The sequence below is a fragment of the Anomaloglossus baeobatrachus genome, chromosome 2 (genome assembly GCF_048569485.1).
Source record: "Anomaloglossus baeobatrachus isolate aAnoBae1 chromosome 2, aAnoBae1.hap1, whole genome shotgun sequence".
NCBI lineage: Eukaryota > Metazoa > Chordata > Amphibia > Anura > Aromobatidae > Anomaloglossus > Anomaloglossus baeobatrachus.
Window position 1 is genome coordinate 644,823,493 of NC_134354.1, and position 23,716 is coordinate 644,847,208.

Consider the following 23,716-nt stretch of genomic DNA (forward strand, 5'->3'; position numbering starts at 1 on the left):
CCTCCCGTCCCAATAGTGACGGCGGAGCCGGGGGTTAGCCTGAGAGAAAAAGGGGCCACGACTACAATCCCCGAGGCACCCCCGGCACCCCGTTACATCCGTACGGCAGGCAGTGTGAACCCTGTGGGGAGGTAAGTGTCCGAACCCCGATCCTAGATTACTGCTGATGAACACGGATTATTTGGTTCGGTGAAGTCCATGAAGGTGTCCTCACCGTGCAGGTGATTATCAAGCCATGTAAAACTGGCGCCTGATCCAAGGCCCTGTGCCCCGTGCGTGCTTCCATCCCAGCGGTATCTGTCCGTACCTGCCCTGGCGACCTCTCTCCTGTGCCCCCAGGTCACTGTTGCACAGACCCAGCTCAGGCACGTCCGTACACCTCACTGTGTGCCACCGACTCTCTGTCCCCTCCCACCAGGCTGGCTAATCCCGGGACTCATTCCTACCTCTAGGTGACCATCCCCTTTCATGGTTAACCCTCGATGCCAGGTGTGACGTGGAGAACTAGGATTTTGGTTATGCTTTGGAGGTATCGGCACTGGTACTCCCGGTCCCAGGGGGTAGGTCCTTAATCCCCAAGAGGATGCAGTTCCTTGTAGTGCCCTGAGTGGCTCAGGGGTGCTACACAAGCGCGGGAGGATCTGAGATCCACCTGCACCTGCTTCCCAGTTAAATCGTGCTGCAAAAGTGTGGCAGCATGATTTAAAAGGCCACGGCGGGGACAGCACGCTTCCCCACAGTCATCGGCAGCCTTGTGAAGTGTTCACGGGGAGCCGATGGTTGCTATGGTAGTGTCAGGTCATGTGATGACCCTGATGCTTCCATACCATAGTTCCTCTAAGAGCAGCGCAAGCGGCGGCTTTCAAAGAAACAGTACCCTTTTTCTGATCAGAGTTGTGCAGCTCAGATCAGAAAAAGGGTAGCAGCAAGCAGACTGCTGATCCATATAGTCCCCTTGGGGGACAAAAATAAAAAAAAATTAAAAAAAGTTTAAAAAAAAAAAAAAAAGTTCAAATCACCCCCATTTCTCCATTGAAAACTAAACAATGAAAAAAAATATACACAAATTTGGTATCGCCGTTCAGAAATGCCCAATCTATCAAAATATAATATCAATTAATCTGATCAGTAAACGGCATAGTGTCAAAAAAATTCCAATTTTCTTGGTTGTCACAAATTTTGCGCAAAATACAACAGGCGATCAAAACGGTGCATCTATGCAAAAATGGTGGCATCAAAAATGTCAGCTTGAGATGCAAAAAATAAATCATCACTGAGACCAATATCCTGAAAAATGAGAAAGCTATGGGTCTGAGAAAATGGCACAAAAAGTGCACCACTTTTTTTGGACAAACTTTTGAATTTTTTTTTAACCCCTTAGATAAAAGTAAACCTATACATGTTTGGTGTCTACAAACTCATACTGACCTGGGGAATCATAGCAACACATTAGTTTTACCATATAGTGAACACTGTGAATACAATACCACAAAAACAATAGTGCAATTTCACTTTTTTTTGCACTTTTTCTGCACTTGAAATTTGTTTTGCTGATTTCCAGTACACTGTATGGTAAAACTCATGGTTTCATTTAAAAGTTCAACTCATGATCTAATTGTTATGTGAGGTCTACCCTCAATTGCTCTGTACCACCTGTTTTCTGTTCAATTAAATGTATCTGATTTAAAAAAAAAAGTTCAACTCATCCCGCAAAAAAAAAGCCCTCATATGGCAAGATTGACAGAAAAGTAAAAAAAATTACGGCTCCCGGAAGAAGGGGAGCAAAAAACAAAAACGAAAAGCCCAATAATTAAGGGGTTAGGATAAGGTAGGTCAACATTTTGCACATTATACGTCACAGGTGCAGGTCACATGTAGGGGTTATCTTATATATATAGTGGCTATTTTCTACTCAATGGTGTTCAACCATACATCAAAGGAAATAGCAATGGCCTCCATTACTCATAGGCCCAGTCGTTTTGCCCCTGCATTACACCCTATAAACATGACAAACATAGATAGATACTATATAAAAGAGATAGATAAATAATTAGATAGATATTAAGATAGATAGAGGGTCGGACTGGGGTCCACAGGAGGAGTTAACTCTAGGAGCCACACTACAACTATATGCAACACCTGCAGGAGCCTCCAAACAGCCTCTTACACACAGCAGGATCACCCACACAGGCTCCTACTCACAGCAGTAGCCTCACATAGCCTTCTATATACAGCAGGGGCCCCCACAGATCCCATATAAACAAACAAACAAAAAAAATATTATACTCACCTGAACCCCCTAATTCCAAGCACCACAGCCTCTGTCTCCTCCTCTATGGTGACCTGGAGAGGCAGCGCAATGCAATGACGTTACCACGCTGACCTCGTGGGCACACCAATGTCTCCTAAGACACAAGCCTGTAGCGGTCTGCAGCTTAGGAGACATGCAGTGAGAGAGCATGGAGCTCTTGCTCTGTGTGTTGTCACAGGATTGAACTGTATCGGGGACAATGCAACGCCAACGCAGTTCAGTGCGGTGGTGGCAGAAGATTCAGGGCTTCGGGAAAGAAGTTTAAGCCAGAGACCCGGATCTTTGATGTCTGCAGCGACCCTGTTGGTGGGTCCCCTCTATGTCCAGTTCGACGGCCCACTGGGGAATTGACCAGTGTCTCAGTGTGCCAGACCGATGCTGGATAGATGATAGATAGACAAATAGATATCAGGCAGACAGACCGATACATCGACAGACAGATAATAGTTAGACAGATAGCTAGATAGACAGATACAAAATAGAGTGCTAGACAAATAAAAAATAGAGAGATTGAGAGATACTGTAGATAGAGAAATAGATAGGTACAGAGAAACAGATGATAGATAGATAAATAGACATAAAATAGATAGACAAACAGACAGACAGAAATACAGACGGATAGTATGGATGTACAGACAGACAGTCAGACGGACAGCTAGATATTGGACAGTATACAGGACACACACACATCTAAAGCGGGCTTTACACGCTACGACATCGCTAGCAATTGCTAGCGATATCGAGTGTGTAAGCACCCGCCCCCGTCGTGTGTGCGATATCGTGTGATCGTTGCCGCAGCGAACATTATCGCTACGGCAGCGTCACACGCACTTACCTGGTCGTCGTCGTCGCTGTGACTGCCGAACAATCCCTCCTTCAAGGGGGAGGGACGTTCGGCATCACCGCGACGTCACTAAGCGTCCGGCCAATCAAAGCGGAGGGGCGGAGATGAGCAGGACGTAACATCCCGCCCACCTTCTTCCTTCCGCATTGTGGCCGGCAGCAGGTAGGAGACGTTACTCGCTCCTGCAGTGTCACACACAGCGATGTGTGCTGCCGCAGGAGCGACGAACCACATCGATAATCAACCATTACCGATTTTTGGTTTTGGGGCGACCTCTCCATGGTGAATGATTTTCACCATTTTTGAGGTCGCTTAAGGTCGGTCACTGGTAAGTGTCACACGCTGCGATATCGTTAATGACGCCGGATGTGCGTCACTAACAACGTGACCGCGACGATAAAACATTAACGATATCGTAGCGTGTAAAGCCCCCTTTAGGGTACCGTCACACTTTAGCAACGCAGCAGCGATCCCACCAGCGAGCTGACCTGGTCAGGATCGCTGCTGCGTCGCTACATGGTCGCTGCTGAGCTGTCAAACAGGCAGATCTCACCAGCGACCAGTGCCCAGCCCCCAGCCAGCAGCAATGTGCAAGTGACGCTGCGCTTGCACGGAGCCGGCGTCTGGAAGCTGCGGACACTGGTAACTAAGGTAAACATCGGGTATGGTTACCCGATGTTTACCTTAGTTACCAGCACACTAGGGAGCACAGGGAGCAGGAGACGGCACTGGCAGCGTGAGAGCTGCGGAGGCTGGTAACGAAGGTATATATCGGGTAACCACCTTGGTTACCCGATGTTTACCTTTGTTACAGCTTACCGCAGGCTGTCAGACGCCGGCTCCTGCTCCCTGCACATTCAGGATTGTTGCTCTCTTGCTGTCACACACAGCGATGTGTGCTTATCAGCGGGAGAGCAACAATAAAAAAACGAACCAGGGCTGTGTGTAACAAGCAGCGATCTCACAGCAGGGGCCAGATCGCTGCTCAGTGTCACACACAGCGAGATCGCTAATGAGGTCACTGCTGCGTCACAAAAAACGTGACTTAGCAGCGATCTCAGTAGCGATCTCGCTGTGTGTGAAGTACCCCTTATACATAACACATACAGACAACACATCATACATAACAGATATGACACACAGCACATTATACTAACATACAGAAAGCCTTTCTCCTTCCCAGCCTCTAGGAGAGCAGTGGGTCTATAGTAGCAGTTTCTCAGGCTGCAGCAGTGCAGGCGCCCCTCCCCCCTCTCTCTGGTGAAGACGGGAGCAGACAGGCCGCAGAGAACAAAGGAGAGGAGAGTGCCCCCTACTAGAACCTGTGCAGGAGCAGCAGATTAAAGTGAGTTGCTGTCTCCATCCATTGCTGCAATCCATCTGCTGTCTACCTGCCAGCGCCCTGTGTGACCACACCAGTCACACATAGCTAAAGCTGGCCATGCTTAAGAGCAGTCAGAGTGGCACTGATGGGTGCTTGGTTTTGCATGAGAATGGTTTCTTTACTTGCAAAGCTGCACATACACCATGATGAAGTGTCCTAATGGTAAATGATTTCTATAGTGAGATCATAATAATCACCTAAAGAACAGACCGATTTATTCATAGCCTGTCTGGTTTCCCTCAGTCCCATAATTTAGGAGACCTTTTTTGTTGAAGTATTAAATTATTTTGACTGAGTTGTCTGGACGTGGCAATTTTAAAAGGGGAGTCAGTTACCCCCAAAATACTACCTAAACCACTTTTACAGGTGGGTAGGGGGCTCAGCCTACACAAATTGTATCTGTAATATTGCCTTTAGAGGTTTAGTTGGCACCCATTAGCATGGCCTCAGTGCACTGATACACCTCCTCTATATGTATACTGATGGCTGTCATATCTTGAACTCCGCAGCTGCACTCACATAATGAAATTGGTGCCTCATCTCATGTCTGCAGTAGACTGCCGAAGCGCTGCGTTCTAAAGGCCGCTTTACACACTGCGATATCGGTCCCGATATCGCTAGTGTGGGTACCCGCCCCCATCTGTTGTGCGACACGGGCAAATCGCTGCCCGTGCCGCACAACATCGCCCAGACCCGTCACACATACTTACCTGCCCGGCGACGTCACTGTGACCGGCGAACCGCCTCCTTTCTAAGGGGGCGGTCCGTGCAGCGTCACAGCGACGTCACTGAGCGACTGCCCAATAGAAGCGGAGGGGAGGAGATGAGCGGGACGTAACATCCCGCCCACCTCCTTCCTTCCGCATAGCGGCCGGGAGGCAGGTAAGGAGAGGTTCCTCGCTCCTGCGGCGTCACACGGAGCGATGTGTGCTGCCGCAGGAACGAGGAACAACTTCCTTACTGCTGCAGTAACGATTTTTGAGAATGGACCCCCATGTCACCGATGAGTGATTTTGCATGTTTTTGCAACGATGCAAAATCGCTCATAGGTGTCACACGCAACAGCATCGCTAATGCGGCCGGATGTGCGTCACCAATTCCGTGACCCCAACGAGTTCGCATTAGCAATGTCGTAGCGTGTAAAGCCCCCTTAAGAAGTGACATGTCACTTCTTTCGTGCGCTTTGCATGCAGCCCCCGCTCTGTCTATGGGAGAGGCTGCATCCAGAGCGCATGAAATCGGCTTTTCATTACGGACTGTTTCTGCAGCGATTTGAAGTGCACGTGTGCTGTTCAAATCGCTGCAGAAATTTCTGCAGGTACAGAACGCAACGTGGGCTTATTTAGGCTGAGTTCACATGTCATGTAATCATCTGGTAGAATGGATCCTGCAGAGATGCGTTGGCGAAATTATTTCTGCCGGATTCGTTTTTTTTTTAACATGGGAGTCTATGGAGAACGGATCCGTTAATGGATTGCTATTTATCTTCTATTTGTAACGGATCCTGTACAAAAAAAAGTATCAGTTACAAATGCAAGAAAAACATATGTCTGAATAGCAATCATTTAATGGTTCCATTCTCCATAGACTCCAGTGTTAAAAAAAAGCAGACCCAGCAGACATCACTTATTTAACAACGGATAAATAAAGTTGTGTTTGCACCCAGGGCCGCCATCAGGGCATTACAACCCTTACTGGTGTATGGGGCCCAGTGAAGAGGGGGGCCTGGGGTAATTACTTAACTTTATTAAGTTTTTGGCCCGGGTCCCAGTCACAGCCAGCAGAGGTGGCCAGCTGTGTAACTTCAGCCACTTTAGCTGAGTGGGCACTACACATTTGCAACTTAAGCGCGCTTTACACGAGGCGATAGATTGTGCGATATGTCGTTGGGGTCATGGTTTTCGTGACGCACATCCGGCATACCGCACGACGTGGTTTCGTGTGACACCTCCTAGCGACGCAGTATCGCTCACAAATCGCGAGTCGTGTACTCGTCGCTAGGTTTCATAAAATTGTTTAATTAAAATGGCGGCGGTTGTTCATCGTTTCCGTGGCATCACATGTTGCTCCGTGTGACACCACGGGAACAATGAACAGCAGCTTTACCTGCCTCCCGCGGCACCCGCCGGCTTAATGGAAGGAAGGAGGTGGGCGGGAGGTTTACATCCCGCTCATCTCCGCCCCTCCGCTTCTATTGGCCGCCTGCCGTGTGACGTCGCTATGACGCCGAACGTCCAGCCCACTCCAGGAAGTGGACATTCGTCGCCCACAGCGAGGTCGTCCGGAAGGTAAGTACACGGGGGTTAAACGAGTTTGTGCGCCATGGGCAACTAATTGCCCGTGACGCAAAAACGACGGGGCGGGTACGATCGATTGTGCTATTGCACAATCTATCGTCTCGTGTATAGCAGGCTTTAGACACACTTGTGACGCACAGTCTGGCTTAAGACTCTATCACCGGTTGAGCGAACCCCTTTATTACATATAGTGGTAGCGCCTGGAGACACAAAGGGTGCGATCTATCTTTATTATATTTATCTACAAGGTGCCTAATACAGTACAGAATCTTGCACGCTTAGAGAGAAGTGGCAGAAGGATGTGGCACCTATTCACTCAGAAACATGGGACGTCATAGTTCAAAGTATTCCACTTGTTGTCAGTTAGCAAAGTGAATAGACTTTCCCAATTATTCTTGATATACAGGGTATATAAGACTCTGGCATTTTTATTTAAAATAGGAGAAACATCAGATTCTTACTGTTGGATGTGCAGCGTTGCGGACGATGATTTAATACATCTCATGTGGATTTACCTGCAGAGGTATTGGATGGAAGTCGTCTACTTAATAAACACAATATATGATTGTCAGATTGATTCGGGCCCTCTAGCGTGTGTCCTCGGTTACATATCGGAGACGCCTATTCAGGAAGGCCATAAGGTAGCCATTGTTTGTATTTTATATCAAGTGCGGAAACTCATAGCTCCATATTGGAAAAACACCAAAGCTCCAAGTATTAGAGAACTGATTAATAGCCTAAACAACACCCTCAGACTAGAGAAATATCTGTACTAAAGGAGAGAAGTGTGGCGCCCCTGAGGCTTCAGTCGCCACAGCGTATTGCATCTCACTTAAGGTGCAGTATTCATCCCGGGTAAGGAAGAGGTTAATCGCTGGTGTTCTTCACATTTCACACAACATACAGCTTAGTAGCCAGCCACTGGGACAGGCTAGGGTAGATGTGGGGGGTTTCGCTGTCATGGGAACGGGACTTTCCCAATCACTAGTTCAGCACCTGGGGGGTGGAGCTACACTGGGGGGAAGAAGGAGCAACATTCTCACATAGTCAGTTTAGTCGGGACCTCGGTCCAGACAACACTACACATCAGGAAAGCAAATGGAGCACAGGGCCCAAGGCTTGGAGCAGGAAGCTCAGCCCGGGCTCTCTACACCTAAAGGGGGATTCTAGGGTCTGCGGAGCAAGCAGTGAGCACCCCCCGACCCGTTCCACAGTCCAGGATTGGCATGGAGGGATTTCCATTAGAGGGGATACACAGTCCACAACACCGGCAGTGATCTCCGAATTATTCGGGATCGACTGAGGCCCATCACACTGGAAACCGGCACTCCAAGGGTGACGACATTGAAGTGAGTAAAAAGAACTTTGACCGCAGCCTTTGTGTCGTTCCCATCATTGCTGTCGACCCACGCTCCGGCGCCATAGACTACTACCACCATCATCCTCCCTGGGGCCAAGCTCTACCTGTGGAGAGCTGCAATATCTGAGCTGCGTTACCATCCGCCCCAGAAGTGAGAGAGACTTTCCGCGGCGGCGACTGCCATCATAGCCGCACACCACAGGTGGCATCATGAGACAACTATTCCCATCATCCCCAACCCCTTCATGTTTATTGACACCGACGGGACCACGGAACTGGGTCAGTCCACTATGACATCTCTCTCCACCACCGGCCCGGTGACAAGTAAAACCCCAGGCCCCGTGGGCGCGTCAGAAGCCTAAAGGAAATTTGATAGCCTGTGGGCCTCTTGGCTTGATGCCCAGGATTTAGCACCACTGACCCTAACCTGGACCAGATTTCTGTTAGTAGGATTGAACTGAGGGGTTGAAAAGGTGGATGATGGGAGAGTAAGTTTATTGTAGGTGGGTATACCCAATGGTTGGGGTTTGATACTGAAGTATGCTGCGTCCATAGCACTGTGATCACTGATCATGGACGCGCATCCTTAGATCCAGTGGCGTAACTAGAGTTTGATGGGCCCTGGTGCAAAGTTCAGACCTGGGCCCCCCCTCCACGTACACCGACACTTAGGGTACGGGATAATGACACTGACACTCGGGGTACGAGATAATGATGCTGACACTTGGCTTTTACCCTCCGCACCCAGGTTTCCCATGATCTGAAATCCCTCTATCAGCACCCAGCTTTCCTATGTTCTGATATCCATCTTGTCCTCGGCACACTGCTTCCCCATGCTCTGCTATACATCTGTCCCTCAGCACCAGCTTTCCCATATCAGAGCATGGGAAAGCTGGGTGCTGAGAGAAGATGTATAGCAGAGCATGGGAAAGCTGGGTGCTGAGGGAAAAGAGCCTTTTTCCCTCAGCACAAAATTTTCCCTTCCCCTGCTTGTATCTTTGCCCCCCCCCTTGTATATAGTTCTCCAAATACAATAATGGCACCCACATAGCCTTCCAAATAGTATAGAGGGTCCCACATAACCCTTCATACATTAGAATACACTTCCATAGTCCTCCATGTATTATAATGCATTTCCCATAGTTCTCCATGTATTATAATTCACCCCATAGTACTCAATATATAATACTGCACCACATAGTCCTCCATATATTATAATGCACCCCCATAATCCTTCATGTATAAAGTAGCCCTTCAATTATTATCATGAATTTCTCATAGTTCTCTATGTATTATAATTCACCCCATAGTTCTCCATATATTATACTGCACCACATAGTCCCCAATGTTTTATAATGCACCCCCATAGTCCATGTATAAGGTAGCTTCCATAGTCCTCCATATATTATTATGTAGCCCCCATAGTCCTATATGTATTATAACGCAACCCCATAAAACTTCATATTGCATTATGCAGCCCCATACTCCTCCATGCATAATGCACCCCTATATTCCATGTATAAGGTGTCCTTCATTTTGTATTATGCAGCCCCCCCAGACCTCCATATATAATAATACAGCCAGCCTCTCCAGGCCTCCATGTATAATAATGCAGCCAGCCTCCTCAGACCTCCATGTATAATGTAGCAGCCAGCCTCTCCAGGCCTCCATGTATAACAATGCACCCAGCCTCCTCAGGCCTCCATGTATAATGCAGTATCTCCAGGCCTCCATGTATAATGCAGTATCTCCAGGCCTCCATGTATAATGCAGTATCTCCAGGCCTCCATGTATAATGCAGCCTCTCCATGCCTCCATGTATAATAATGCAGCCTCCCCAGATCTCCATATATAATGCAGCCTCCCCAGACCTCCATCTATAAAGCAGCCTCTCCAGGCCTCTATGTATAAAGAAGCCTCTTCAGGCCTCCATGTATAAAGCAGCCTCTCCAGGCCTCCATGTATAAAGCAGCCTCTCCAGGCCTCCATATATAATGCAGCCTCCTCAGACCTCCATGTATAAAGCAGCCTCTCCAGGCTTCAATGTATAATAATGCAGCTTCCCCAGAACTGCCTTCCCAAGCCTCTGGCCACCGTTTACTCACTTATATTAAAAAAAAAAAACAAAACAAAACAACAAGTACTCACCTTCTCTCTTCCTTCCACCGCTGCTGTCCTCCCCGCTGCTCATTCTCCCGGTGCTGCGGTCGGCGTCCTCCCGTCCTGCACTCTGTGCACTCAGCACAGCAGTCGCTCGGGAGTGACGTCACCGCACAGGGGGGGAATGGTGATGCATAGCGCGGCACCGGCCGCGCTATGCTTCATCATTACTGTGTGCGGTGACGGGGGAGATGCCGCAGCCGCTGACACCAGGTAGGGGGCCCCGGTGCTGCCGCTGACACCAGGCAGGGGGGCCCGGTGTCGGCGGCGGCAGCGGGTCAAATAGTGGCCGCGTGGTCTGTGACAGATCAGCGCGGCTCCTCTCACACTGACAGGAGCTGGCTGCTGATCTGCCTGGCGGCCGCTGGGCCCCTAACCTCCCGGGCCCGGTCGCGATCGCGACCGCTGCGACCGCAGTAGTTACGCCACTGCTTAGATCTCATTAACTAGAGCTGATGGAAGAAAAATAAAGACAGTTTTAGAATCAGAGACAAAAACTGACCTAAAACGTTAAATATCTCAGGCCCCAATTCTCTTGTTCCCCAGTGTACTCTATGGAGCTGTCCATGTTTTTTTGTGGACTGTATGTGTAACACCCCTGGACTATCAGGTCGTCACAGGGTCTTGTGCAATCTGCCCTCCCGTGCAATATTCACCTCCTTCTTGGTTCCCCAACTACATGGTGTTGCCTACATCAGCTAATTAAAGTTGTAGGTACACTCTGCACCACGCCCACCAGACACACCAGTGGACGGCCTGAATGGAATAGGGTCGCCCACTTGGGGGGTTGGTTAGGGGAGGTCAGGAGTGTCAGTAGTAGAGAGAAGTGTATTGGAAGTGAAGGAGAGAGGAGGTCAGGAACAGGGCTCCTAGGAAGCCATCTAGGTAGGAGACAGTGGTCTGGGCCTAGAAGAGCTGGACCCCCGTTCGCAGGGGATCATGGCAAGGGGCACGGAACTGTCGAGGAGGGCAGCCGGCGGCCTTGCACCATCACCGGGCTGGGACCAGGGCACAACGGGGTACGTGGACCCTAGGTCAGGGAATAGCTTTAGGCAACCTGACAATTCACCCGACGAGAATGGAGCCTTCAAGATCCGCTCTCCACACGCTCCAAAATCGGGTTACTAGCGCAACGAGGGGGATAGGACTTTCCACTAAAACGGTCCAGAAAATCCCGAGCGTGAACCCTGAGAGCAAGCTCCCACACTTAGCCATTGTGGGGAGCGGGACCCGGCAAGTTCCATATTACCGGGACCAACAGAGAAGTAAACTTAGTGCCAGGAGGAAGGTCACGGATCACCAGGTAACACCATTGGGGATGGGACCCAAACTAGCTCCCCTCAGCAGCAGCGGTATCTAGAACTTTGGTTTATCCAGTTGTCGGTGTCAGCTTAATGGACTGAGTGAGTACACAAATGAACCCTTCGCTCCCCACGGCACTCCCCAAACACCATTACCGAGTCCCGGGGCATTTCCCCCTACTGGTGAAGGGTTCTAACACCTGGCTGCACCATTCCATCAATCCCGGGTACTCCCAACTGCAGCGGTGGTACTCCAAATTACCACATACCACGGGTGGCGTCACGAACTCTAAAACAATCCCCTGTAAATACCCCCTTCATTTGAGTGGCTGCACGATCCCCGGGTCCAGACACCCCTCGAGCCACCGCGGATCCGGATCCGAGCAGCCCGGCTGCTGACACGGGGGCGGCACATATCCTCACAAAAAAAATCACAAGGATAAATATCACTTTGTAATCTCATAGACTTGCATGACAAAAAAATTATTCAAGCAAGTGTATGGACGTCCATGAAAAATGATTGACAGCGCACATCGTCATCAGTCTGCAATTTGTTTTTAACATTGTAGTAGATAGGAGAAGCTCTCTATTTAATTAATTAAAAAAAAATTTTTTCCATATGAGAAAATCACTGATGAAACAGTAATAGTAGAAACTGATGCAGACAACTACAGATGAATATCAGATAAACACACTGATGACACAGAACGATTTTTGTTTATGTGAAACATCACTGATGAGGTCTTAGAGCATTGGAAGTACAAAAAATATCTAATAAGGGTTTCAGCAGAGGTTTTTAAGATAAAATTATACATACTTCTTTACAGTGTGTAATATTTTTCCTCTCTTCACAAGGGTAACATTTTCACACACCCCTCCCCCATGATGTGTGTTTGTACGCTTTACAGAATCAATAATGGCTGGAAAGATGGAAATGCTATTTGGGTGTGAGAATTGCATTTATGTACATATATATGAGCTCTGACTTATGTTCCACTTATATCTAAACAGAAATAGCAACATAACTAGTAGTCAGTGATGTAATTGCAAACATTGACTTTACATCCTTCATGAAAACTAGCAGATAGGTCGATAAGATAATAAAACAGTCACACTCTCTACAAGGCTTTCCCAACAAAGCTACAAAACGGCAAAGAATGTGATGCAGTCAACCACTTCTCACTTCTGCAGAGGCTTCTGCTCGTAGATAATGCTTTTATTGTAGGAAGTTGAAAAGGTTACATGCACAGCAAGTCTTATGTATGACTACATTGACCCGCAACATTCACAAGAGCAGGGGGCGCAAAGTCCCCTCTATGAATGAAGCAGTAGATTGCATGTGCGACCACTGTTCCATGCCCAATCTATAGGATTGGTTACAATGCTAAGTAGTTAAACATGTCAGGAGACAGGGAAGTCATGCAAGATATTCAAACAAACTTGTTTCTAGTTCACTTGTGCTGCTATTTGTCTCATTTTTGTTATAGCTGCTACATTCTCTACTGCGGCTGCTTTCACGCTTACGTTGTTTTGCATCAGTCACAATCCGTCGCCTTGAGGAAATATGGTATCCTGCTAAATATTTTGCAGCTTTCCGCTTTTTCCCCATAGACTTGTTTTAAGGATGGATTGCAACTGATGGCCTTGCGTTGCATCCACTATGCCACTGATCAGTCATGGAATGACTGACCGCCGGGCAAAAGCAACGCAGAATGTAAAGTTTTTTGTAGCGTGGAAAAAATGCAGTGCGGAGGATTCCGTTAGTATCCGTCGTTGGTTATAATGGAAGCCTATGGGCGCCTGAATCCGTCCAATCCGTCAAATGACGGATTCCGGTGACGGTTCCTTGTTTTAGCAACAGAGCATGCCCAGATATTTCCTTTCTGGTTAGAAAATATCTCTCTCTCTGTCTGTCTGTCTCTCTGTCTGTCTCTCTGTCATTCGGTCTCTCTCTTTCTCTGTCTGTTGGTCGGTCGGTCTCTGTCTTTGTCGGTTTCTCTCTCTCTCTGTCGATCGGTCGGTCTCTCCCTCTCACCCCCTTTCTCATACTCACCGATCACCGACGCAGCGCTGCACAGCTGTCACACTGCTCCGGCGGCTTCTCCTGCTTTTGAAAATGCCGGACGCTCATTATTCCATCTCGTATTCACTGCTTCCCCCACCCACTGGCGCCTATGATTGGTTGTAGTCAGACGCGCCCCCACGCTGAGTGACAGCTGTCTCACTGCAACCAATCACAGCCGCCGGTGGGCGGGTCTATATTGTGCAGTACAATAAATAAAGAAATAATTTAAAAAAAACACAGCGTGCGGTCCCCCTCAATTTTGATACCAGCCAAGGTAAAGCCACACAGCTGAGGGCTGGTATTCTCAGGATGGGGAGCCCCACATTATGGGGAGCCCCCCAGCCTAAAAATATCAGCCAGCAGCCGCCCGGAATTGCAACATCCGTTAGATGCGACTGTCCCGGGACTCTTCCCGGCTCATCCTGATTGCCCTGATGCGGTGGCAATCAGGGTAATAAGGAGTTAATGGCAGCCAATAGCTGCCACTAAGTCCTAGCTTAGTGATGGCAGGTGTCTATGAGACATCCCCCCATTATTAAACTGTAGTGAAAGTAAATAAACACAAACACCGAAAAATCCTTTATTTGAAATAAAACACATAAAAACACCCTCTTTCACCACTTTATTAATCACCAAATACCCCTCCAGGTCTGGCGTAATCCACATGAGGTCTTACGACGCTTTCAGCTCTGCTACATTGGAAGCTAACAGGAGTAGCCGTAGAGCACCGCCGCTCCTGTGAGCTCCACAGAGCAACTGAAGTGAGTCGCGCTGTCAGCGGTGATGTCACTTAGGTTACCCGCAGCCACAGCTGGATTCCAGGTACAAACTGCTACAACAGATCAGTTTTTTAACGGATTTGTCCCATCAGTTGTACCAATCTCCAACGCATCCGTCACATCAGTCACAAAACGGATTGTGACTGATGCAAAACAACGGAAGTATGAAAGCAGCCTTAGGTTATGTTCACACAGAGAGTTTTTGCAGCATTTTTTTCCTGACTAAACCCTGATCTTGTGGCAGGATGTCTCCTGGGAGTCATCTTTTTGGTGCAGTTTTTCTGGTGTTTTTTGTGGAGTTTTTACATTTTTTTTGTACTTCTGTGATGTCCAGACCAGCAGGGGTTCAAAAGTATCCGAGTGCTGGGCCGGGCCGGGATTAACCTGGATCCGACACTCAGGTAGTTAAAAAAAAAAAAGTAAAGCAAGCCTATACCAGTCTCCAGCGTCGCTGTACCTTCTTGGTAGATGCTAGAGTGTATGGGTTCCTTCCAGGTATGACGTCATTCAACAGGCCCCTATCACATGGGGGGTAGGAGGGGGTGAAGCATGATTGCAGTGGAAGGGAGAAAACATCGCCAAACTCACTAACCAAGCCAGTCACGCCCAATAACCCAGCTGGTCACACCCACTAACCTGGAAGGAGCTAATACATTCTAGGCTCAACCGTACCTAATCCCGCGACCCGTCCTACTTCCGGTGCCGCTCATTAGCCTCATGCATATTCACTGCTTCCCCCCACTGGAGTCTGTGATTGGTTGCAGTCAGACACGCCCCCAGCCTGTGTGACAGCGTCTAGCGTCTGGCTGCAACCAAACACAGACCCGGTACGCGGGTCTATGGTACAGTAAAAAATAAACAAATAAATTAAAAAAATTGACATAGTATCCCCCATATTATGATATCCAGCACAGATAAAGCCTACAGCTACAGGCTGCAACCCCCAGCTGTGTGCTTATCTTGGCTGTGTATGAAAATAGTAGGGACCCCATGCTGGTTTTTTAAAATTATTTAAATATATAATTAAAAAAAAAAAAAAAACCCAGCTTGCGGTCCCCCCAAATTTGATACCCAGCCATGATAAAGACCACAGCTGGGGGCTGGTATTCTCAACCTGGGTAGACCCAGCCTAAAAATATTAGCCTGCAGCTGCCCAGGATTGTCACATCCATTAGATGCGAGAATCCCAGCACTTTACCTGGCTCTTCTCGATTGCCCTGGTACAGTGGCAATCCGGGTAATATCAGGGGTTAATTGCAGCTCATAGCTGCGACTAAGCCCTAGACTGGTAATGGCAGGCGTCTATGAGACAGCCCATTCACCAATCTGTAATAAGTGAAAAGAAATAAACACAAACACCAAAAAAATCCTTTATTTGAAATAAAATAAAAAATGCCCCCTCTTTCATCACTTTATTAACCCCATAATCACAATCCACACTAGGTCCCACGACGATTCAACTTTGCTACATCTGAAGATCACAGCGAGCACCATAGAACAGGACTACCTGCTGTGAGCTCCAAGAAATGAATGAGCTGCACGATCAGCAGTCACTTCACTCAGGTGATTTCTGGTCACAGCTGTGACCGTAAATAGCATGAGTGAGGTCACCGCTGATCGTGCGGCTCATTCATTCTCTGTACAATAGACCCGCAGTCCGGGTCTGTGATTGATTGCAGTCAGACGCAACACAGGCTTGGGGCGCGTCTGACTGCAACCAATCATTGATGAAAGCAGTGAATATGTAATGAAAGTAATAAGTGGGCTGGGAAGTGAAGGAGGGGCAGCGGGAATTTACAGCTGCGCTGATGATCCGGTAAATATAGCGAACCTGCTCCAATCCTTTTATCCTTTCCTACACTATTTTTAAGTGCTGGCCAGATACCCTGGATAAATTCTGGGCCAGAACCAGGTTTCTTATTAACCCAGTTAGACCCGCCAATCCAGGATATCTGTGAGTCCACCCTTCGCTAGGGTGAAAAACCATGGGAAAAGCACTGAAAAGAATTAACATTCTTTTCATAATGCAGCAAAATTGGAGGTGGTTCACAAAAGCATCAGGAAAATCCTGGAGGTGATTTGTGTGTGTGTGCACGAGATTTCAGAAATCTCATAGAATTTGCTGGGACTTAAAAAGAAGCATTTTATTAGCATGGATTTGCATAAAACCAAGGCAAATTCGTAGCTAAGAAATGCTGCAAAAATGCTGCAGAAACGGTGCAAAAACACCCTGTGTGAACAAAGCCTAAAGGGTGCTTTACACGCTGCGACATCGCTAGCGATTGCTAGCGATGTCGAGCGCGATAGCATCCGCCCCCGTCGTATGTGTGACATTTGGTGATCGCTGCCGTAGCGAATATTATCGCTATGGCAGCGTCACATGCACATACCTTGTCAGCGACGTCGCTGTGACCGCCGAACAATCCCTCCTTCAAGGGGGAGGTGCGTTCGGCGTCATAGCGACGTCACCGCAACGTCACTAAGTGGCCGTCCAATAGAAGCGGAGGGGCGGAGATTAGCGGGACATAACATCCCGCCCACCTCCTTCCTTCCGCATTGCCGGTGGACGCAGGTAAGGAGATGTTTGCCGTTCCTGCGGTGTCACACACAGCGATGTGTGCTGCCGCAGGAACGACAAACAACATTGTACCTGCAGTAGCAACGATATTAAGGAAAGGAGCGACGTGTCAACGATCACTGTTTGGACGATTTTGCAATCGTTGATCGTCACTCCTTGGTGTCACACGCTGCGATGTCGCTACCGGCGCCGGATGTGCGTCACTAACGACGTGACCCCGACGATATATCGGTAGCGATGTCGAAGCGTGTAAAGCACCCTTTAGTCACACTCTGTACACTCCATCCATATCATTCCCTTTCTTCTCCCCTCTCCTATGTACGGCTCACATGCTCTTTTCATTTTTGTAAACCATACAAGACCATCCACTACCATTGTACAATACAATAGACTATCTCAAAAATCACTGAACCACCTGCTTACGCTCTCTATTCTCTCTCGTGTTTGCTATAGACAGCTCCCTAATCGCACGCCCTCCTTGTACTGGTAATTTTAATTCCTTCTCTGCTAAACACAGAAACATTGCTAATTTCATTAACATTCAGTGTATGCGTTCTCCTGTTTCCTTTAACTGAACCATATGGAACGCCAGATCAGTGTGTAACAAAGGTCCCTACTTCTAAAGAGCGCTTTACACGCTGCGACATCACTAACGATATATCATCGGGGTCACGGTGTTTGTGAGGCACATCCGGCGCCGGTAGCGACATCGCAGCATGTAACACCTCTGAGCTACCTAAAACGATCGCAAAAGAGGTAAAAATCGTTGGTATTGGAAAGATCGCTTTAACACCAATAATCGTTGACAGGTGAGTAGCGAGGTTGTTTGTCGTTCCTGCGGCAGCACACATCGCTATGTGTAACACTGCAGGAACGAGGAAACTCACCGTACCTGCGTCCCGCCGGCAATGAGGAAGAAAGGAGGTGGGTGGGATGTTTGGCCCGCTAATCTCCGCCCCTCCTCTGCTATTGGGCGGCAACTTAGTGACGTCGCTATGACGCCGAACGAACCGCCCCCTTAGAAAGGAGGCGGTTCGGCGGTCACAGCGACGTCGCTAGGCAGGTAAGTAGTGTGACGGGTGAAAGCAATGTTGTGCGCCACGGGCAGCGATTTGCCCGTGTCGCACAACCGACGGGGCGGGTACTCTCACTAGCGATATCTGTACCGATATCGCAGCGTGTAAAGTACCCTTAAGACTATTTCCTTTAAAATTCTCTTAACCTTTTGACTTGTACTGAAACCTGGACAATGGCTCCATTGCTGCCCTCTCATATGGAGATTTTACATTTTCACATACCCATAGACATGAGAACTGTCAAAGTGCAGGTGTTAGGCTATGTGCGCACGTTGCGTACAGTTCACTGCAGAAATTTCTGCAGCGATCTGAAGACCACATGTGCGCTTTAAATCACTGCAGAAATGTCCGTAGTGAAGCTGATTCCATGCGCTCTGCCTGCAGCTCCTCCCATAGACAGAGCAGGAGCTGCCGGCAAAGCGCACGGAAGAAGTGACATGTCACTTCTTTTTACGCAGCGCTTCGGCAGTAGCCGAAGCGCTGCGCTCTAAAACGCCACGTGCGCACGGCCCCTGCACAATCTCCATAGACTGTGCAGGGGACGCAGGACGCATGCAGTTACGCTGCGCTACAAAGCGCAGCGTAACTGCATGAATTTACGCAACGTGCGCACATAGCTTACGTTTGCTTCTTTAATCAAAGGTTGCTTTTCAGGTTTTACCCCCAATTACCCTCACATGTCTTCTCTTCTGAATTCCATACTGTAAGGTCTTGTGCCCATTTTTCGGGTTTTTTTTGTGTGTGTTTTTTTATAGCATTTTTCCTTGCTTTTTTTAACCCCTTCAGCCCCGGGGCACTTTCCGTTTTTGTGTTTTTGTTTTTTGCTCCCCTTCTTCCGAGAGCCGTAACTTTTTTATTTTTCCGTCAATCTTGCCATATGAGGGCTTGTTTTTTGCGGGACAAGTTGTACTTTTAAATAAAACTATAAGTTTTACCATATGGTGTACTGGAAAGCAGCAAAAAAATTCCAAGTGTGGAAAAATTGCAAAAAAAGTGTGATGGCACAATAGTTTTTGGGATGTTTTATTCACGGTGTTCACAATATGGTAAAACTGATGTGTGGGTATGATACCGGAGGTCGGTGCGAGTTTGTAGACACCAAACATGTATAGGTTTACTTGTATCTAAGGGGTTAAACATAAAATTCACAAGTTTGTCCAATAAAAGTGGCGCACATTTTGCGCCATTTTCCGAAACACGTAGCGTTCTTATTTTTTGGAATCTATGGCTCTGTGACGGCTTATTTTTTGCGTCTCGAGCTGATGTTTCTAATGGTAGCATTTTTGTGCAGATGCTACGTTTTGATCGCCTGTTATTGCATTTTGCGTAAAACTTGCGGCGACCAAAAAACGTAATTTTGGCGTTTGGAATTTTTTTGCCACTACGCCGTTTACCAATCAGATTAATTGATTTTATATTTTGATAGATCGGGCATTTCTGAACGCGGCGATACCAAATATGTGTATATTTATTTATTTTTTTAACCCTTTTAATTTTCAATGGGGTGAAAGGGGGGTGATTTGAACTTTTAGGTTTTTTTATTTTTTTTTAATTTTTTTAAAAAATTTTTTTTTTATTTTACTAGTCCCCCTAGGGGGCTATAGCGATCAGCAATCCGATCACTCTGCACTATCTTCAGATCTCAGCTACAGAGCTGAGAACTGCAGATTTGGTGCTTTACTTTCAATGCCGGCTGTATTCCGGCATTGAGAGGAAGTGCGTCATGTTAGCTACAGGCGTCATCACATGACCCTGTGCTACCATGGCAACCACCGAAAGTCACGTGATCATGTCACGTGACTTCCGGTGGGGGCGGGGTAAGTGACTGTCATGGCGGCCCGCATTTACATATCACTGCCTGATTTTGGCAGCGATATGTAAGGGGTTAATGGCCGCGGGTAGAAGCGATTCCACCCGCGGCTAGCAGGCACACATGTCAGCTGTTGAAAACAGCTGATTTGTGCACGGATCGCCGCCGCCTGCCCACGGCAGGGGGCGGGGATTAACGGCACACGATCCATGACGTACCCAGTAGGTCATGGGTCGTTAAGGGGTTAATTAGCCTTTTAGGGTTATGGCTTGTTCACTACCATCGTTAGGAAAGGCCAGGTGATGTAAATTTCACAGCTTTATAAAACCAAGGGAAAGGGGGGTGATTTGAACTTTTAGTTTTTTTTTTTTAACTTTTTAAAACTTTTTTTTAACTTTTTTTATTTTATTTTACTAGTCCCCCCTAGGGGGCTATAGCGATCAGCAATCCGATTGCTGATCGCTATCTGCTGATCACAGCTATACCACTGTAAACAGCAGAAATAGTCACTTTCTTTTTTCCTCTGCTCCGTGCCGAGGAAGAATGAAAGTGAAACTTCGTAGCACCAGGCGTCATCACATGACCCTGTGCTACGATGGCAACCACCGAACGTCACGTGATCACTCACGTGACGTCCGGAGGAGGCGGCGGTAAGTAAAAAAGATGGCCGCGCGTATATAGATCTCGCTGCCAGACTTTGGCAGCGAGATCTAAGGGGTTAATGTTCCGGGTGGAATGCGATTCCACTCGGAACATGTAGGCACACATGTCAGCTGTTGAAAACAGCTGATATGTGTGCCGATCCACGCCGCCTGCCCGCGGCAGGGGGCGGGGCTTACCGGGACACGATCCATGACGGAAAGATCCGTCCATGGTCGTGAAGGGGTTAATCAATAAAAGCAAGGAAAACTCATCCCAGCAAAGTCTATGAGAATCCTGACTTGCTGTGCACATGTTTCTTCTTTTTTCTTGCAGATTTTGTTACTGAAAATAGGAGAAGCATGTCAATTGTTTCTGCGTTTTCTTTCTGTGTTTCTCTAATCCCATGTGTTTCATCACTAAAGTGGATTATATTGCAGCACTTCACCTCACACACCATTCATACAGCATGGTGTGAGGCTGTCTGTAGTTCAGTAACTCGGGGTCGTCATGGTGATGACCCAGGGTTACTATGGCAGCGATCGGGTCACTGTGATCGCATTTCAGGGACCCAGTCGCCAGGGATAGTTAAGAGATCCCTCTCCCTGCCTTCTGAATGCTGCAATCGCACTGATCACAGCATTCAGGAGGCTTAAACTACCGGGAGTTGTGCGAGCACCGCTCCAAGCAGAGAGCTGAGTCCCCGCTGTAACATCAGTCGGTGACCTGGCAGCGACTGCGGGGGTAAAGTGCCTGAACTCCCACGGTTGCCATGAGTAAAAAAAAGCACAAAAAGTGAAAAACACGTGTAAAAACACGCAATAAAAAAATGCACGTTTTTTCAGCTGGTTTTGTAACATCCTGGGGTCGAGGGGGTTAACCCAACTCATCGCCGGGCCGAGGATGCAGATCCTCTGTATCGTCACGGAGTGGTCTGGCCCGGTTTCGTGACCCCGATGCGTACAGGAATGGTAAGGTGGAGGGTGGTAGGAGGGATGGAGGTGGTGGAGGATGGGATGACGGTGAGGATAGTCTCTTATCGTGACGCCACCTGCTGTATGCGGCAAAGTAATAGCCACCGCTGCTGTCGCTGTCCCCTGGGGCAGATGGCACTGCAGCTAGGGTGGTCTTGCTTCCCGCAGGTTAAGCTAAGCCCCAGGGATATGATGATGGTAGAATGGAGTAATACTTTGGGGTTCAGGACTGAGTGCGACGACAAGAACTGGTCCTTGAAATACAAGCAGCAAACTTTGAAAATGACTTTCCAATTTTGCATATAGCAGATATTTATTTGCCTTCTCTTCTAACACAGGCCTCCTAAAAGGGCTCCATGTGGTGCTACGTGATCCTCTTTGCCATTGCGTGGGCTATTGGATGGTTTCTGAGAGACAGACAGACTATCTCACGACTGTCGGACAAGCATGTATTTATCACAGGGTGTGATACAGGATTTGGCAATCTATTAGCCAAAAGATTGAACAGAAAAGGTTTTCATGTTTTGACTGGATGTCTCACTGAAAAAGGAGCAAATGATCTGCAAAAAGCATGTCCTACGGGACTGAAAACCACTTTACTGGATGTGACTAGCCCAGACAGCATCAAAAAGGCGGTGGACTGGGTAAAGGCAGAGGTTGGGGACAGAGGTAAGAAATCAACCATGAGACAGCTACATATAAATTCCCATTAATAATGCACTGTAACGCTACAAATAGTATCCTATAACTGTACATGCAGGGTCTGATCTTTTATCTAATGATTATTTTTTTTATTATTGTATGTATTGTATTACATAAAACATAGTTCAAATATTCACATATAGTGCCTTGCAAAAGTATTCGGCCCCCTTGAATTTTTCAACCTTTTCCCACATTTCAGGCTTCAAGCATAAAGATAAAAATTTTAATGTTATGGTGAAGAATCAACAACAAGTGGGACACAATTGTGAAGTTGAATGAAATTTATTTATTTTAAACTTTTTTAAAAAATAAATAACTGAAAATTGGGGCATGCAATATTATTCGTCCCCTTTACTTTCAGTGCAGGAAACTCACTCCAGAAGTTCATTGAGAATCTCTGAATGATCCAATGTTGTCCTAAATGACTGATAATGATAAATATAAGCCACCTGTTTGTAATCAAGTCTCCATATAAATGCACTTGCTCTGTGATAGTCTCAGTGTTCTGTTTAAAGCGCAGATAGCATCATGAAGACCAAGGAACACAACAGGCAGGTCCAGGATAATGTTGTGGAGAAGTTTAAAGCCAGATTTGGTTACAAAAAGATTTCCAAAACTTTTAACATCCCAAGGAGCACTGTGCAAGCGATCATATTGAAATGGAAGGAGTATCATACCACTGCAAATCTACCAAGACCCGGCCGTCCATCCAAACTTTCATCTCAAACAAGGAGAAGACGGATCACAGATGCAGCCAAGAGGCCCATGATCACTCTGGATGAACTGCAGAGATCTACAACTGAGGTGGGAGAGTCTGTCCATAGGACAACAATCAGTCATACACTGCACAAATCTGGCCTTTATGGAAGAGTAGCAAAGAGAAAGCCATTTCTCAAAGATATCCATAAAAAGTGTTGTTTAAAGTTTTCTTCAAGCCACCTGGGAGACACACCAAACATGTGGAAGAAGGTGCTCTGGTCAGATGAAACCAAAAGCGAACTATTTGGGCACAATGCAAAACAATATGTTTGGCGTAAAAGCAATACAGCTCATCACCCTGAACACACCCTCCCCACTGTCAAACATGGTGGTGGCAGTATCATGGTTTGGGCCTACTTTTCTTCAGCAGGGACAGGGAAGATGGTTAAAATTGATGGGAAGATGGATGGAGTCAAATACAGGACCATTCTTGAAGAAAACCTGTTGGAGTCTACAAAAGACCTGAGACTGGGACGGAGATTTGTCTTCCAACAAGACAATGATCCCAAACATAAAGCAAATCTACAATAGAATGGTTCACAAATAAACGTATCCAGGTGTTAGAATGGCCAAGTCAAAGTCCAGACCGGAATCCAATCAAGAATCTGTGGAAAGAGCTGAAAACTGCTGTTCACAAACGCTCACCATCCAACCTCACTGAGCTCAAGAAATTTCTG

General features: G+C 47.4%; 1 protein-coding gene across 1 annotated transcript in view; it reads left to right on the plus strand.

The window, feature by feature from the left end:
* Window positions 1-23,716, plus strand: part of RDH5 (retinol dehydrogenase 5) — a 111,100-nt gene that overhangs the window by 54,723 nt on the left and 32,661 nt on the right. Inside the window, exon 2 of the mRNA XM_075336952.1 lies at window positions 21,917-22,247. Within this exon, the coding sequence (XP_075193067.1) occupies window positions 21,935-22,247 (313 nt within the window). The 5' untranslated portion in view covers window positions 21,917-21,934. The remainder of the gene's footprint in view (window positions 1-21,916; window positions 22,248-23,716) is intronic.